The sequence below is a fragment of the Pipistrellus kuhlii genome, unplaced genomic scaffold (assembly GCF_014108245.1).
Source record: "Pipistrellus kuhlii isolate mPipKuh1 unplaced genomic scaffold, mPipKuh1.p scaffold_m20_p_3, whole genome shotgun sequence".
NCBI lineage: Eukaryota > Metazoa > Chordata > Mammalia > Chiroptera > Vespertilionidae > Pipistrellus > Pipistrellus kuhlii.
The window spans coordinates 99,169,374-99,181,998 of NW_023425529.1; the positions used below are offsets into that span (position 1 = coordinate 99,169,374).

Below are 12,625 nucleotides of genomic sequence, written 5' to 3' on the forward strand. Positions count from 1 at the left end.
GGTTGGGGAGCTGAGTACCATCGCCAGGATGTCACGAGCACCCCCTGCTGGATTGAGATTCATCTTCACGGGCCACTGCAGTGGTTGGACAAAGTTCTGACTCAAATGGGCTCTCCACATAACCCGATTTCTTCTGTGTCTTAATAGTTAAGTATTAATCCCCATTTTTATAGAACAGATGCTGTTGCAGACAGTGGCTTATATCATTTCAGATTTGCAACTAAAGTGTCTAAGTATATCTGTAAATACATAATATATACTGTTCATCTGTTTTATCACCACTTATTTTCTGCTTTCTAGTTAAGCTGATGCCATAGAAAAGCAGGTTTTTTTGCGCCTATGATGTAAGAAGCAGCAGCTCCTTTTGTGGGAGGAAACAAAGAAAGGCAACTCTTTCAATATCTAAAGGTTTTTGGTATAACAAAAGGCAGCTTTAGTCAGCAACGTCAATATAAGGCAGGTTGTGTCGCCCACCAGAAAAATACTAAAACTGTTTATACAGCAAAAGTCGGGTACTAGCAGCACTAGAGTAAATAATACTTTTAGACAAAATGTAGCAATCAAACTCATTTAATTTAAATTATTTCACTTTTAGTGCTATTGGCAAGAAAAAAAATAAGCTTATACAATCAGTTATGTAAGATAAGACACATAAACTTTATTTCTGAAGTTGAAATGCTTATACTTGGACAGTTGTGCTCATATTTTTATTTATTTTTTATTATTTTTATTATTTTTTTTAGAGAAACATCTTTTATTTGGGGAACATATACCAAAAACAGATCAGTAAGTAAAATAGATTCTAGAGAATATGGCCCTGTGCCCAGCCCCCCACTGCCACCCCCAGTAACTCTGGGGGTGAACATTCCCCATGTCCCCTTGGGCTTCTATGATATAAAAAGTTTTGGCTCAATGTTTATCACCTGTGGCATATGGGCACCATATATCCATGTTCAGTATTCCTAGAGTGCAGCAATGGTAGGGCCCTCAGAGCTGCCAACCCTCCCTCCACTCCAACTCAACATTTCTGCCCCACACTGGAAGAATCTGGGAGTAAAATAAGGAGCAAAAGGACCCCTTCACTGAGGTGCTGAGCAAGGGCTCAGTGCATCACTGTGCTTTGAGAAAGAGGGAGGGCATTTTATTTGGCACTTTAAAAATAGAGTGAGCAGAACTGGGGAAGCCAGAGAAGGTACCAATACTGGTAGAAAGAGGCCAGTTGGCACTAGTGTCTTGGGTGAAGAGAAGGAGAAAGATGTGAGAATAGGAGTAAGAAAATTAGGAGGGATCCACTTCTAATGACAGAGAGCTGAAATGGGCTAGAAACAAGAGAATTGCTGACTCTGGTCTCTACTTCCATCCCAAAGCCTCCCCAGTGTCAGTTTGTCCCTGTGTAGTGTCTGCCCAATTCTAGTGCTCAGTGTCTTCCCTAATACTAATGCCTCTTGATCATGTCTTTAGTGACTTGATCTTGTTTTGTCCCTTGAGCCTGGGGATCAGACTTTTGTCTACCCACTTCTTTCCCATTGGTCAGATTGTCCCAAAAGCTCCATCCTCACCTCTCAGAACTCTTTGGACCTACCTTCCCCATTCTTGAGGAGGGAAGGTAGGTCAAGGGCACCTGGTTCCCAGACTCCCCCTGCCCCTCTTGGAGCCTCTTAGACTTGGATTAAGAGTAGGCCAGTCGGAAGGGCAAAGCCTGATAGGAGCAGAATGACCTTGAGGATCCTCTTGTCAGAAGTGGCCAGCTCCTGGGGCAGGATTTCCAAGTAAGTGATACAGAGAAAGGTGCCAGCTGCCATGCTCTCCAGCACAGACTGGGCCAGCTGGTGCAGTGGGCCAGCTGATTCTGCCAGAGCCGCACCCAGCCCAATGCCCAGAGGTGTCATACATGAGAAGAGAATGCCACAGCCAGCTACTACCTTTGCTCTCAGGTGGCTCTGCAGCAGCCTCAGGGACAAAGCTAACGGCCAAAATAAATACCCTTATGGAACAGCAGACCCAGGCACAGCTCCATGGCCCGAGCCCAGTCTCGCTGCAGCCCCACCGCCAGCCCCTCAAACACTGAGTGCAGAGCCAGGGAGAACACAGGCACGCAGGGCTGAGGGAGCTGCCAGAGCTCCGATCGCCTGTGGGAGGCCTTGCCCGTCGTGCCAGTGCTGCGGCCCACCATTCGTTGTTCCCAGCAGCGCCCTTGTCTCCTCTCGAGGTGGTGGCACCGACTGCTCCCTGTAAGCCAGCATGATCTGCTCCATCACCAGGACCAGGAAGAAGCCCATGGCCACTTCCTGAAGCGTCATGTGCAGGGCTGCCAGGGAGACAGGTCCAGGAGGCAGGTAGCCAGAAACACACACACACACACACACACACACACACACACACCGGCAAAGCAGCTTACCAGGCCCAGGGCTTTCTGGCGGAAGGAAGGCCGAGGCTTCGGGGTTCGCTCCGGGTCGGCGTAGCACACAGATGGGCACCAGACTGCAGATGAGCGTGAGCACCAGCAGGAACACCAGGGCCCCCAACTTCACCTCCAGCCCCACAGGCAGTGGGGGGTGCGAGGCGACTGCCTCTGGGCGCCACACCAGGAGCTCCGGTTCTCCCCAAGCCCCATGGTGGACGGGGTTGCTCCACTGACTCTCAGACCTCGCGAGGGTCTCACTCCGTGGCACCCGCGGGGTTCCGGCCTCCAGCCGGGAATTCCCCTGTGCTCATATTAGTGGTTCATTTTAAACAAATTTAGACTGTAATTGGAAAAGAAACTGCAAAGCTGAAGTCTGTTCCTTCATAATCTACTACTGTAAAAAAGCAATAAGTCTAATATGGCAATATAAATATGAAAATAGCATGAAATGAGCTGTATTCCCAAATTGTAACACCAGAACTTAGTTACAGAATCACCCAAGGAGATTCCTGCTTTCCACATAGGAAACGAGCCTCCTGTTTAGCTGGCTGTTCATGCAGACAATCCTGCATGAACAGCCAGGGAGCTCTAAGACCAGGCAGCTCTAATCCTGCATGAATCTGCAGAGGGAGCTCTAAGACCAGGTGTGTAGATCCTGTATGAAGAAGAAGCAGGTAATAACAGGAGGGTTGGACAAAAGCATTGTATGTTTACTTCCACCTTCACACATTCCCACATTAAAAGTGTCTGGGCGATGGCCCTTCTTTTGCCTTATTTTCCTCACCCGTTGGCAAATATTAACTATTTATAGGTCATTAAAACAATGGTGAAGACTTGAGAAAATCAAGACCATTACTGAGATCAATTTATGAGTTATTTAACTTAGTATCTCTATTGAATAAATTATTTACTGGTCAAATCTGGTAGGCTCTTATAAAGCTAAATTCTCACACCTGGAAATAACTTCCCAAGTAAAGTGATAATAATTTCATAATCTATACAATTTCTGGGGAACAGTAGTATTGAATAATAGGATATTAAAAAAACACAATGTTTAAAAATTGTTCTTATTTACCCTTGGATAATAAAGAGGAAAATCCCCCAAATTTCTAGGTACTCTTAAATATGTATATATAAGTTCTACCCACTAAACACTGCATTGCTTGAAAAAGTATATCACACCCTCTTAAAAATTTATAATTTAAGAAGGCAATTATGCTTGTACTTCAGTAATTCAAGAGGTTTATTCATTAATACATTCTATCTCAACTCTTTGTAACTTAGTGAACACAGTAGTTATTTCTCATTAAATTGTATTCAAGATAGAAATGATGATGTGAAAAAAATGAGTGAGTTACTACTGTCACCTCTTATGACTAGTGTTATACAATAGAAACTTTCATATATACAATAGAAAGTAAATATTACATTTTACATGAAGACTAGATAACCTATTTAGTGTTTAGAAAACCCTGTAGTTCATTGGTTAATCAACTATAAATTGTGCACCTGTATGTTCCAGGTACAATGTTAGGTGCTGTAGAATCAAATGTAAATAAGAGACAGCCCAGCCCTTGGGCTGAGAGTTTAATACTATATGTTTGTGTAGACATCCTCATATTTCAGAATTTGCAAAGCAAAACAGAACATACCATTTTTCTTGACTTAAAAAATGTATTGGTTTCTTAATTATCTCTTTTAAATCATTTGCCTTCTCTTCTGAGCATTTAGGTTTTGGATAAAGACTTCCTTGGGTAAATGCTACTTTTCTTCTGCCTAGTTTTTCTCCTCCTGTTCCTTCTATTTTCTAATAGTTTTCCATCTCCCATTTTCCTGGAAAGGGCATTAATATGGTGAATCTTTTTTTATACAAATATCATTCCATGAGAGAACAGCAAGTACACCACATGGTTTTTTATCCAGAGATCAAACATAACTTTCTTGATTTTCTGAGCCCTTAACCGGTTTGGCTCAGTGGATAGAGTGTCGGCCTGCAGACTGAAAGGTTCCAGGTTCGATTCCAGTCAAGGGCATGTACCTTGGTTGCGGGCATATCCCCAGTAGGGGGTGTGCAAGAGGCAGCTGATCAATGTTTCTAGCTTTTTATCCCTCTCTCTTTCTCTCTGTAAAAACTCAATAAAAATATATTTTAAAAATTATCCTCTGATAATCTTATACCTTTACAGAATTAATCAAAACTGATTATTTGTAAATGACATTTAAAAAACTTGAATTTGTATACAATTTTTAGAAACTGGGACAAAATATTCCAGAGTTACTTATTTGAAAATAAATAATTAAAATGGTACATAAACATCATCATCATTTATGTCTTTTTAAAAGCCTTTGTTTGGATATGTGTGAAATTCAGAGAATTTAGAATTGATGAGAGGTGAACCCTTTAGTCATTGTAACAGTCACATTTTAATCAGTCTTTAAAATTTTTTTTGCTGGAAAAGTTTCCCAAAGCTATAATGTAGTATTTTATTTTAGAATTAGAGGCCCAGTGCACAAATTTATGCACCAGTGGGGTCCTTTGGTCTGGCCTGCAAGATAGGGCTCAAACTGGCTCTGATATCCCTTGAGGGTCCCGGATTGCAAGAGGGTGCAGACCAGGTCAAGGGCTCCCTCAGGTGCACAATCAGGGCCTATCTAGCTCAGTCTCAATCAGCCAGACCCCAGAGCAAGCTAACCTACCGCTCGGAACATCTGCCCCCTAGTGGTCAGTGCATATCATAGCAAGCAGTTGAGCAGCCTTAGCATATCATTAGCATATTATGATTTGATTGGTTGAACAGCTGACTGGTTGACTGGACACTTAGCATATTAGGCTTTTATTATGTAGGATTACAAATGTGTTCATTGCATTCATTTCTTGAAGTATTATAGACAATACAAAAAAAGTAATAGTATTCTTTTATAGGTTAAGTAGAAAAGTGGACATGCTAAGCCAGAAAATACATCAGTGATGCTAAACATGTTCAACATTGCCATGGACAAGGGTTATACATAAAGAATAATAACATTCCCTATGTCACAAGACACAGAATTTTATCATATTGTTTAAGCCTGTTTTTTTGTTTTTTTGTTTTTTTGTATGTTTTTTCCTTATTAAAAAAATTGATAGGTGGCTCTAGCCAGTTTGGCTCAGTGGATTGAATGTCAGCCTGTGGACTGAAAGGTCCCAGATTCAATTCCAGTCAAGGCCACATGCCTGGTTGCAGGTTCTATCTCCCCAGTGGGGTGTGTGCAGGAGGCAGCTGATCAATGATTCTCTCTCATCATTGATGTTTCTACCTCTCTCTCCCTCGTCCTTCCTCTCTGAAATCAATAGGTGATATTTTAATAGATATTAAGCTATATTCAAAATGTCAGAGTAGCAGAAGTCACGCCTACTTCACTTGTTTATTTGAGAGGTACATTGCAACAGTAAAAGATGCAGAGTGAAGCAGTCAATCCATTAAAAACATTGAAGACCTACACCAAATAAGTGTGCTTTACCTTCAGTTGTAAGGATGAAGAATATAACTAAAATAATAATAATAATATCTGCCTGTACTTTGGAACTATAACAATGTCACTATTCAACACATTGACTGTATGCTTTACTTATTTTTTTACATTCTGTATAAGTCAGGAAAAGTTGGAATACACTGTAACATTTAAATTCCCTTTATATCATCTTCTAAGGAACTGAATACCCCATAACAAAAACACAAGCATTTTATAAATATCACTTGCTATGCTTTAAGCTCCTACTTACTTTTTAATGGGCCTTTAATATTTGTTATGTATATTTAATAATTACAGCAAAATATAACATGCATTCCAAATTTTGTATTTCTGTTATGATTTAACAGCATTCAAGATTAGGTGATTCTGTATATATTAAGGATGAGCTCAAATTAATGTAAAACACACAAAAAAAACCTACTTCTGTTTGTTATGTTTTTAATTATAATATCTAGATTTCAACTATCCTTCAAATGCACAGCTGTATTATTTTGTTGTTTATAATAAAGAACTAGAGGCCTGGTTCACAAAACTCGTGCACTGGGGGTTAGGGGGTGTCCCTCAGCCCAGCCTGCACCATCTCCAATCTGGGACCCCTCAGGGGTTGTCTGACTGCCAGATTAAGCCTTATCCCACAGGCAGTCAGATATCCCTCTCACAATCCGGGACTGCTGGCTCCCAATTGCTCACCTGCCTGCCAGCCTAATAACCCCTAACCACTCCCCTACCAGCCTAATCAATGTCTAACTGCTCCCCTGCCAAACAGGTCACCCCCAACTGCCCTCCCCTGCCATTCCAGTCACCCCTAACTGCCCTCCCCTGCTGGCCTGGTCTCCCCCAACTGCCCTCCCCTGCCAGCCTGGTTGCCCCTAACTTCTCTCCCCTGCAGGCCTGGTCACCCCTAACTGCCTCCCCTGTGGGCCTGGCTGCCCCCAACTTCCCTTCCCTGCCAGCAGGCAGAGTGGTTAGGGGCTATCAGGCAGGCAGGCAGGCAAGCAGTTGGGAGCCAGTAGTCCTGGATTGTGAAAGGGATGTCTGACTGCTCGTTTAGGCCCAATCCTATTGGGCAGTTGGACATCCCTCAAGGGGTCCCAGATTGGAAAAGGTACAGGCTGGGCTGAGGGACATCCCCCTCCCCCGTGCATGAATTTTGTGCACGGGCCTCTAGTTATCAATAAGACAAAAATAGCAAATGGAGAGGATGTTGAGAAAAGTGATCCCTAGAACACTTCTGGTGGGGAATACAAATTGGAAAACAGTATGGAGGTGCCTCAAAAAATTAAGACTAGAATCATGAATCTCTCTTCTCGGTATCTACCTGAAAATTTTGAAAAAATTTATTTGTAAAGATATATGTACCTTATGTTCATTGGAGTATTATATAAACAGTTAAGACATGGAAACAATCCAAGTGTCCTTTGACAGGTGATTAGATAAAGAAGATGTGGTACACATTATGCAATGGAATACTGGTTGGCCATAAAAAAGATAAAATATTGCCAACATGAATACAACTTGAAAGAATCATGCTAAATGAAATAAGTCACATACAAAACGATAAGAACTGTTTTATTTATTTATGGAATATATAAACAGAAAGTAACAAACTAACAAGCTAAATGACAACAAAAATAAATTCATAGATACAAACAACAGAATTTCGCTCACCAAAGAGAAGGGGAATAGAGAGAAACCAGTCAAATACATGGTGACAGAAGGAGACTAGACTTTGAGTGGTGAGTATACAGATGTTGTATTACAAAAATTATACTCCTAAAATTTATATAATGTTAATAACCAATTTTATACCAATAAATTTAAATTTTTTTAAAATTTCAAGCAAAAAAGAAAAAACCATAAGTAAAAGAAAATACATTTAAAGTCTTGTATAGCCCTTGCTGGTTTGGCTCAGTGAATAGACTGTTGGCCTGTGGACTTAAGGGATCTGGGTTTGATACCAGTCAAAGTCACAAGCTAGGGTTGTGGGCTTGATCCCATGCAGGAGGCAGTCAATTTATGATTTTCTCACATCACTGATGTTTCTATCTCTCTTTCTATCTCCCTTCCTCTCTGAAATGTGAGTGTGTGTGTGTGTGTGTGTTCCTGTACATATGTATTGGGGGAAATCCACATGTAAGTGGATCCACACAATTCAAACCTATATCATTGAAGGGTCAATAGTACATATTCAGTTGTACAGCAGTAGTAAATGTAGCTTTGACAGTTAAACAGTTAAAATTGTTTTATCTTAAGCACTTAGCTATTTTCAAAATATGTATTTTAGTAAAACAAGAAGGATAAGGAATTATGATGTTGCAAACCCAAGTTAACAAACAGTATTAAAAAAAATACACCAATTCTGCAACTTTATCACTGTGTGATCATTAATGATTCTGTTATTTGTAGGGAGTGGTTATAGGGGTAAGCCTCAGACTGACCTGCTGGCAAAGTTGCAAACAAGTCCCAGCTTAGAGGACCCAGTCCTCTAAGCATAAAGCTTGATCTTGTGACTGTTCCCTGGGTAGCTAATGGGCTGTGGGAGGGGCAACAAATGCTGCCAAAACCCTTGAAACTTATAAGAACATTGTAAATTACCTTGTTTACCCCTGACTATAAATAAAGCATCAGCTTTGCAGTCTGGATTTGTTCTGTGGCCTCAGCAAGGCACAGAAAATCCACCTAGACCCAGCTTATTTTCTGTCTTTTCTTCATCCATTACTGGCCCTCCCTCAGGCTTGCCAAACCCTTGCCTGTGCTGGCGCGGTGCAATTATTTGCATGTATCTGATAAAAATATTAGGCATGGCCTCAGAATTACTAGAGTGGGCTGAAAAATGATATTAAATAGAGTAAATATAATGAAAATTACATTCGATTTGACTTTTAAGCCAAAAATTATTCACAACTATAATGTTATTTGCATACAATGCTTGCAAATCTCATCAGTTAGAAAGAAATAAAATCCTAAAAATTCTAAAAATAATCCACTGATATTTAATCTGTGGAGAGAGGCTCAGGAGAAGGAGTCAGAAGACATTTTCTATGAAGGGCCAGATAGTAAATATTTTCATCTCTGATAGTAAATATTTTCAAATCTGTGGCCTCTATTGACTGTTGTGACTACTCAGCTCTACCACTATAGTGCAAAAGCCACCACACACAGTATGTAAGCATATGAGCATAGCTGTGTGCTAATAAAAGTTTTTGGATATCAAAACTTGAATTTCCTATAAGTTTCATGTCACACACAAATATATATATTCTTTCCCCAAAAAACTACCTAAAAATGTAAAATGATTCTTAGCCTTTGGCATCTGGCCTGGGGAGTGGTGTCAGAGCTTGCTTTCAAAGTCCTAACTCTAGGGGCAGAGAGGCCATCTTGAATATTCTAATCTCAGCCATGCTCCTCATGAAATACCCAAAACCTGAACACCTGAACAGCTCAGCCAACCACAAGATTGTAATTAAAAGAAAAGAAAAAAATTGTCATTTTAAGTCACTACAAACTCATTAGTCAACAGAGCCAAATATCAACAGTACAATGATTGAAATTTCTTTTGAGAGCCAATTTTTTTAAACTTAAACTTCTAGCCAGGACCGGTTTGGCTCAGTGGATAGAGCTTCGGCCTGCAGACTGAAAGGTCCCGGGTTCGATTCCGGGCAAGGGCATGTACCCAGTGGGGGGTGTGCAAGAGGCAGCTGATCGATGATTCTCTCTCACTGATGATTCTAACTCTCTATCCCTCTCTCTTCCTCTCTGTGAAAAATCAATAAAATATATTTAAAAAAATAAAAAATAAATAAACTTCTAACATCACTTCTTCAAAATAAGTAACTTGATATCTGAAGGCCTGGATTTAAGTTCAGTAGCTGTGTGATCTTTGAGCAAGCAATTTAACCTCTGCAAGACTATATCTGCAGCTGTAGGGTGTCCCCCAAAAAATGTATACTCAATTTATAGGTAATAACTCAATTTTCACTCCCCCTAAGGTTTAACTGATTTGAAAAAATGTGAAGCCAGACTAAACTTAAAATGTGACTAGACTTTTTTTTTTTTTATGGAGATACATAAAAGAAAGTATATGGTACAAAACAAAAGATAGTCAATGAATTGAAGGTGCACAAATACCAAACTAAATAATTTTTGATGTTTGCAATTCTATTGCTTCATGCTATCAGCAGTGCCTGGACCAGAATGGTTACCAGTTTGAAAACAGACATTGACAAAAAATATATTCATTTCTGTATATTCTTTTAAATGTTGAAAATGTCTAAAAACACTGACTTTAAAATCATTCAAAGTTTATATACATTTTGGGACACCCTGTATATTATACATACTAGAGGCCTGATGCATGAAATTTGTGCATGGGGGAGAGGTCCCTCAGCCCAGTCTGCATGCTTTTGCATCCTGGGACATCCCTCACAATTCGTGACTACTGGCTCTTATTGTTCACCTGCCTGCTGCCTGATCACCCCTAACCACTCTGCCTGCCTGCCTGATCACCCCTGACCATGCTCGCCTGCCTAGCTGGCTTGGCTCAGTGGATGAAGCCTCAGCCTGCTGACCACAGGGTCCGGGTTTAATTCTAATCAAGAGCATGTACCTAGGTTACAGGCTCCTCCCTGGCTGGGGCCCAGGTAAGGGCTCATGCAGGAGGCAACCAATCAAAGAGTCCCTCTCACACGGATGTTTCTGTCTCTCCCTCCCTCTCTCTTCTACACTCTCTAAAAATCAATGGAAACATATCCTCAGGTGAGGAGAGAAAAAATAAACGTCATATCCTATGAAAGACACATTTTGAAAATGCCTAAAAAAGTTGTCATTTTTCTCATGGGAAAGGAATTGGAGTCCATGTTGATGAAAACAACTTGGCAATGGGAGCAGTGGGTTGATGGGGCTGGCACCCGCCCCTGATCAGCACGGTCACCTCCTGCAGAGGCCAGACTGCAGCTTAGGACATCCCGAGGGCTCCCAGACTGTGAGAGGGGGCAGGCTTGGCTGAGGTCATCCCCCCCACTCCGTGCACAAGTTTTGTGCACTGGGTTCCTAGTAGATAATTATTGTGCATACACTATGGGATTGTTGTGGAAAACAAGTATGTATGCAGAATTGTTTTGTAAGTTATGAAGGGCTAGAAAATTGACATAATTTTGTCATGTTGTATTTAGCTTATGCTTTTTGTCGTGCACCTCCAGTAGGGTATACATTTTGGGCCTTAGAAAAGATGGTAAGAAATAGCAGTAAGGCAATAGCACTATAAATAAGTGCTACGTACAGTATATGGAAAGAAAGATGCACTAGTAAAAACATTTCTTCCCATAAATGAAATAGAAAGCAAAGGAAAAAGCATAAACTCTATACACTCCTCAATTTGTAACAAAATTTCAGTTTGTAATAAACATTTTTAAAAACATCATATATGCATAATAGAACTTTATTGAATACAGTAATGGTCTCCCAACAACTGAGCTCCCCATTCCCCTAACCCAGAACACCAGTGCCCCAATTTTCCTGTATGGAAGCAACTACCAATTTTGTATGTGTGCATGTCTGTGCTTCATGTATAATTTTTGGTAACATTAGTTATGATTCTTTGTACAGTGGAACCTTGGTACTCTAACAATTTGTTCTAGAAGTCTGTTTGAGAAACAATTTGTTCAAAAAAGAAAACATTTTTCCCATCTATACTAATAAAAGTTTAATATGCTAATTAGACCAGATAAATTAGATGTTTTGCTGACATCCTTCTGGAAGTTCTTCTGGACAAAGTCATGGTGGCGGGGGCTGAGGTGGTTAGAGGCAATCAGCAGAGGAGAGTGGTTAGAGGCGATCAGGCAGGCAGGCAGCTGAGCAGTTAGGAGCCAACGATCCTGTGGGATGGTGCCTAAACTGGCACTTGGACATCCCCCAAGGGGTCCTGGATTGGAGAGGTTGCAGGCTGGGCTGAGGGGCCTCCCCCTCACCCCTACACACCATGTACAAATTTCATGCACCAAGCCTCTAGTTAGAAAAAATGTAAATTGGCCAAAGCCGGTTTGGTTCAGTGGATAAGCGTCAGCCTGTGGACTGAAGGGTCTCAGGTTCGATTCTGGTCTGGGCATGTACCTCGGTTGCGGGCACATCCCCAGTGAGGGGGAGTGCAGGAGGCAGCTGATCAATGTTTCTCTCTCATCGATGTTTCTGACTCTCTATCCTTCTCCTTCCTCTCTGTAAAAAATCAATAAAATATATATTGTTTTTTAAAAGAAAAAATGTAAATTGAATTAATCCATTCAAGACCCCCAAATGATTGAATTTTAACTTTTCTGAATTGCCTATGATTGTTGTTTCATGAACACTTTCACACTGTTGGCAACATGAACACTCTTGATGGCCTTTTATATTTTAAAATTGTGCTAATCATCAAATTTGCCATGCCATATTGGGTAGTCAGGTCAGACACTCAAATACCTCTATTATACTTTGCAATTATTTCCTTCTTAAACTCTTATTGTTCACACAACTTTCCTTTTCACTTTGCTGCTATCACTAACCCTCTTAGGACACATGGTGACTTACTGTACATATTTAATAAGTGGTAACAAAAGCAAAAAAACATAAAAATATTCACAGCACAGTTCCCTCAGATGTTAACAACACAAGGTGTAGTGGTAAACCGATTCATACTCATGCATTCTATCCTTCGTCACCTGAGAGACATGTGAC

At 40.7% G+C, this 12,625-nt stretch overlaps 2 protein-coding genes and 1 pseudogene across 3 annotated transcripts in view; 1 reads left to right on the plus strand and 2 right to left on the minus strand.

Moving 5' to 3' along the window:
* Window positions 1–796, plus strand: part of SMAD9 (SMAD family member 9) — an 81,701-nt gene extending 80,905 nt beyond the window's left edge. Inside the window, exon 6 of one of the 2 annotated variants that reach the window (XM_036455548.2) lies at window positions 1–796. In XM_036455548.2, the coding sequence (XP_036311441.1) occupies window positions 1–144 (144 nt within the window). In that variant the 3' untranslated portion in view covers window positions 145–796. The other variant, XM_036455547.2, reaches the window with a different exon arrangement.
* Window positions 734–2,926, minus strand: LOC118729596 (annotated as a pseudogene).
* LOC118728723 (regulatory factor X associated protein) overlaps window positions 2,701–12,625 on the minus strand; it is a 27,493-nt gene continuing 17,568 nt past the window's right edge. The window contains exons 3-4 of the mRNA XM_036455558.2: window positions 3,020–3,059; window positions 2,701–2,976 (exon numbers count right to left, since the gene is read on the minus strand). Coding sequence (XP_036311451.1) covers window positions 3,039–3,059 — 21 coding nt within the window. The 3' untranslated portion in view covers window positions 2,701–2,976; window positions 3,020–3,038. The remainder of the gene's footprint in view (window positions 2,977–3,019; window positions 3,060–12,625) is intronic.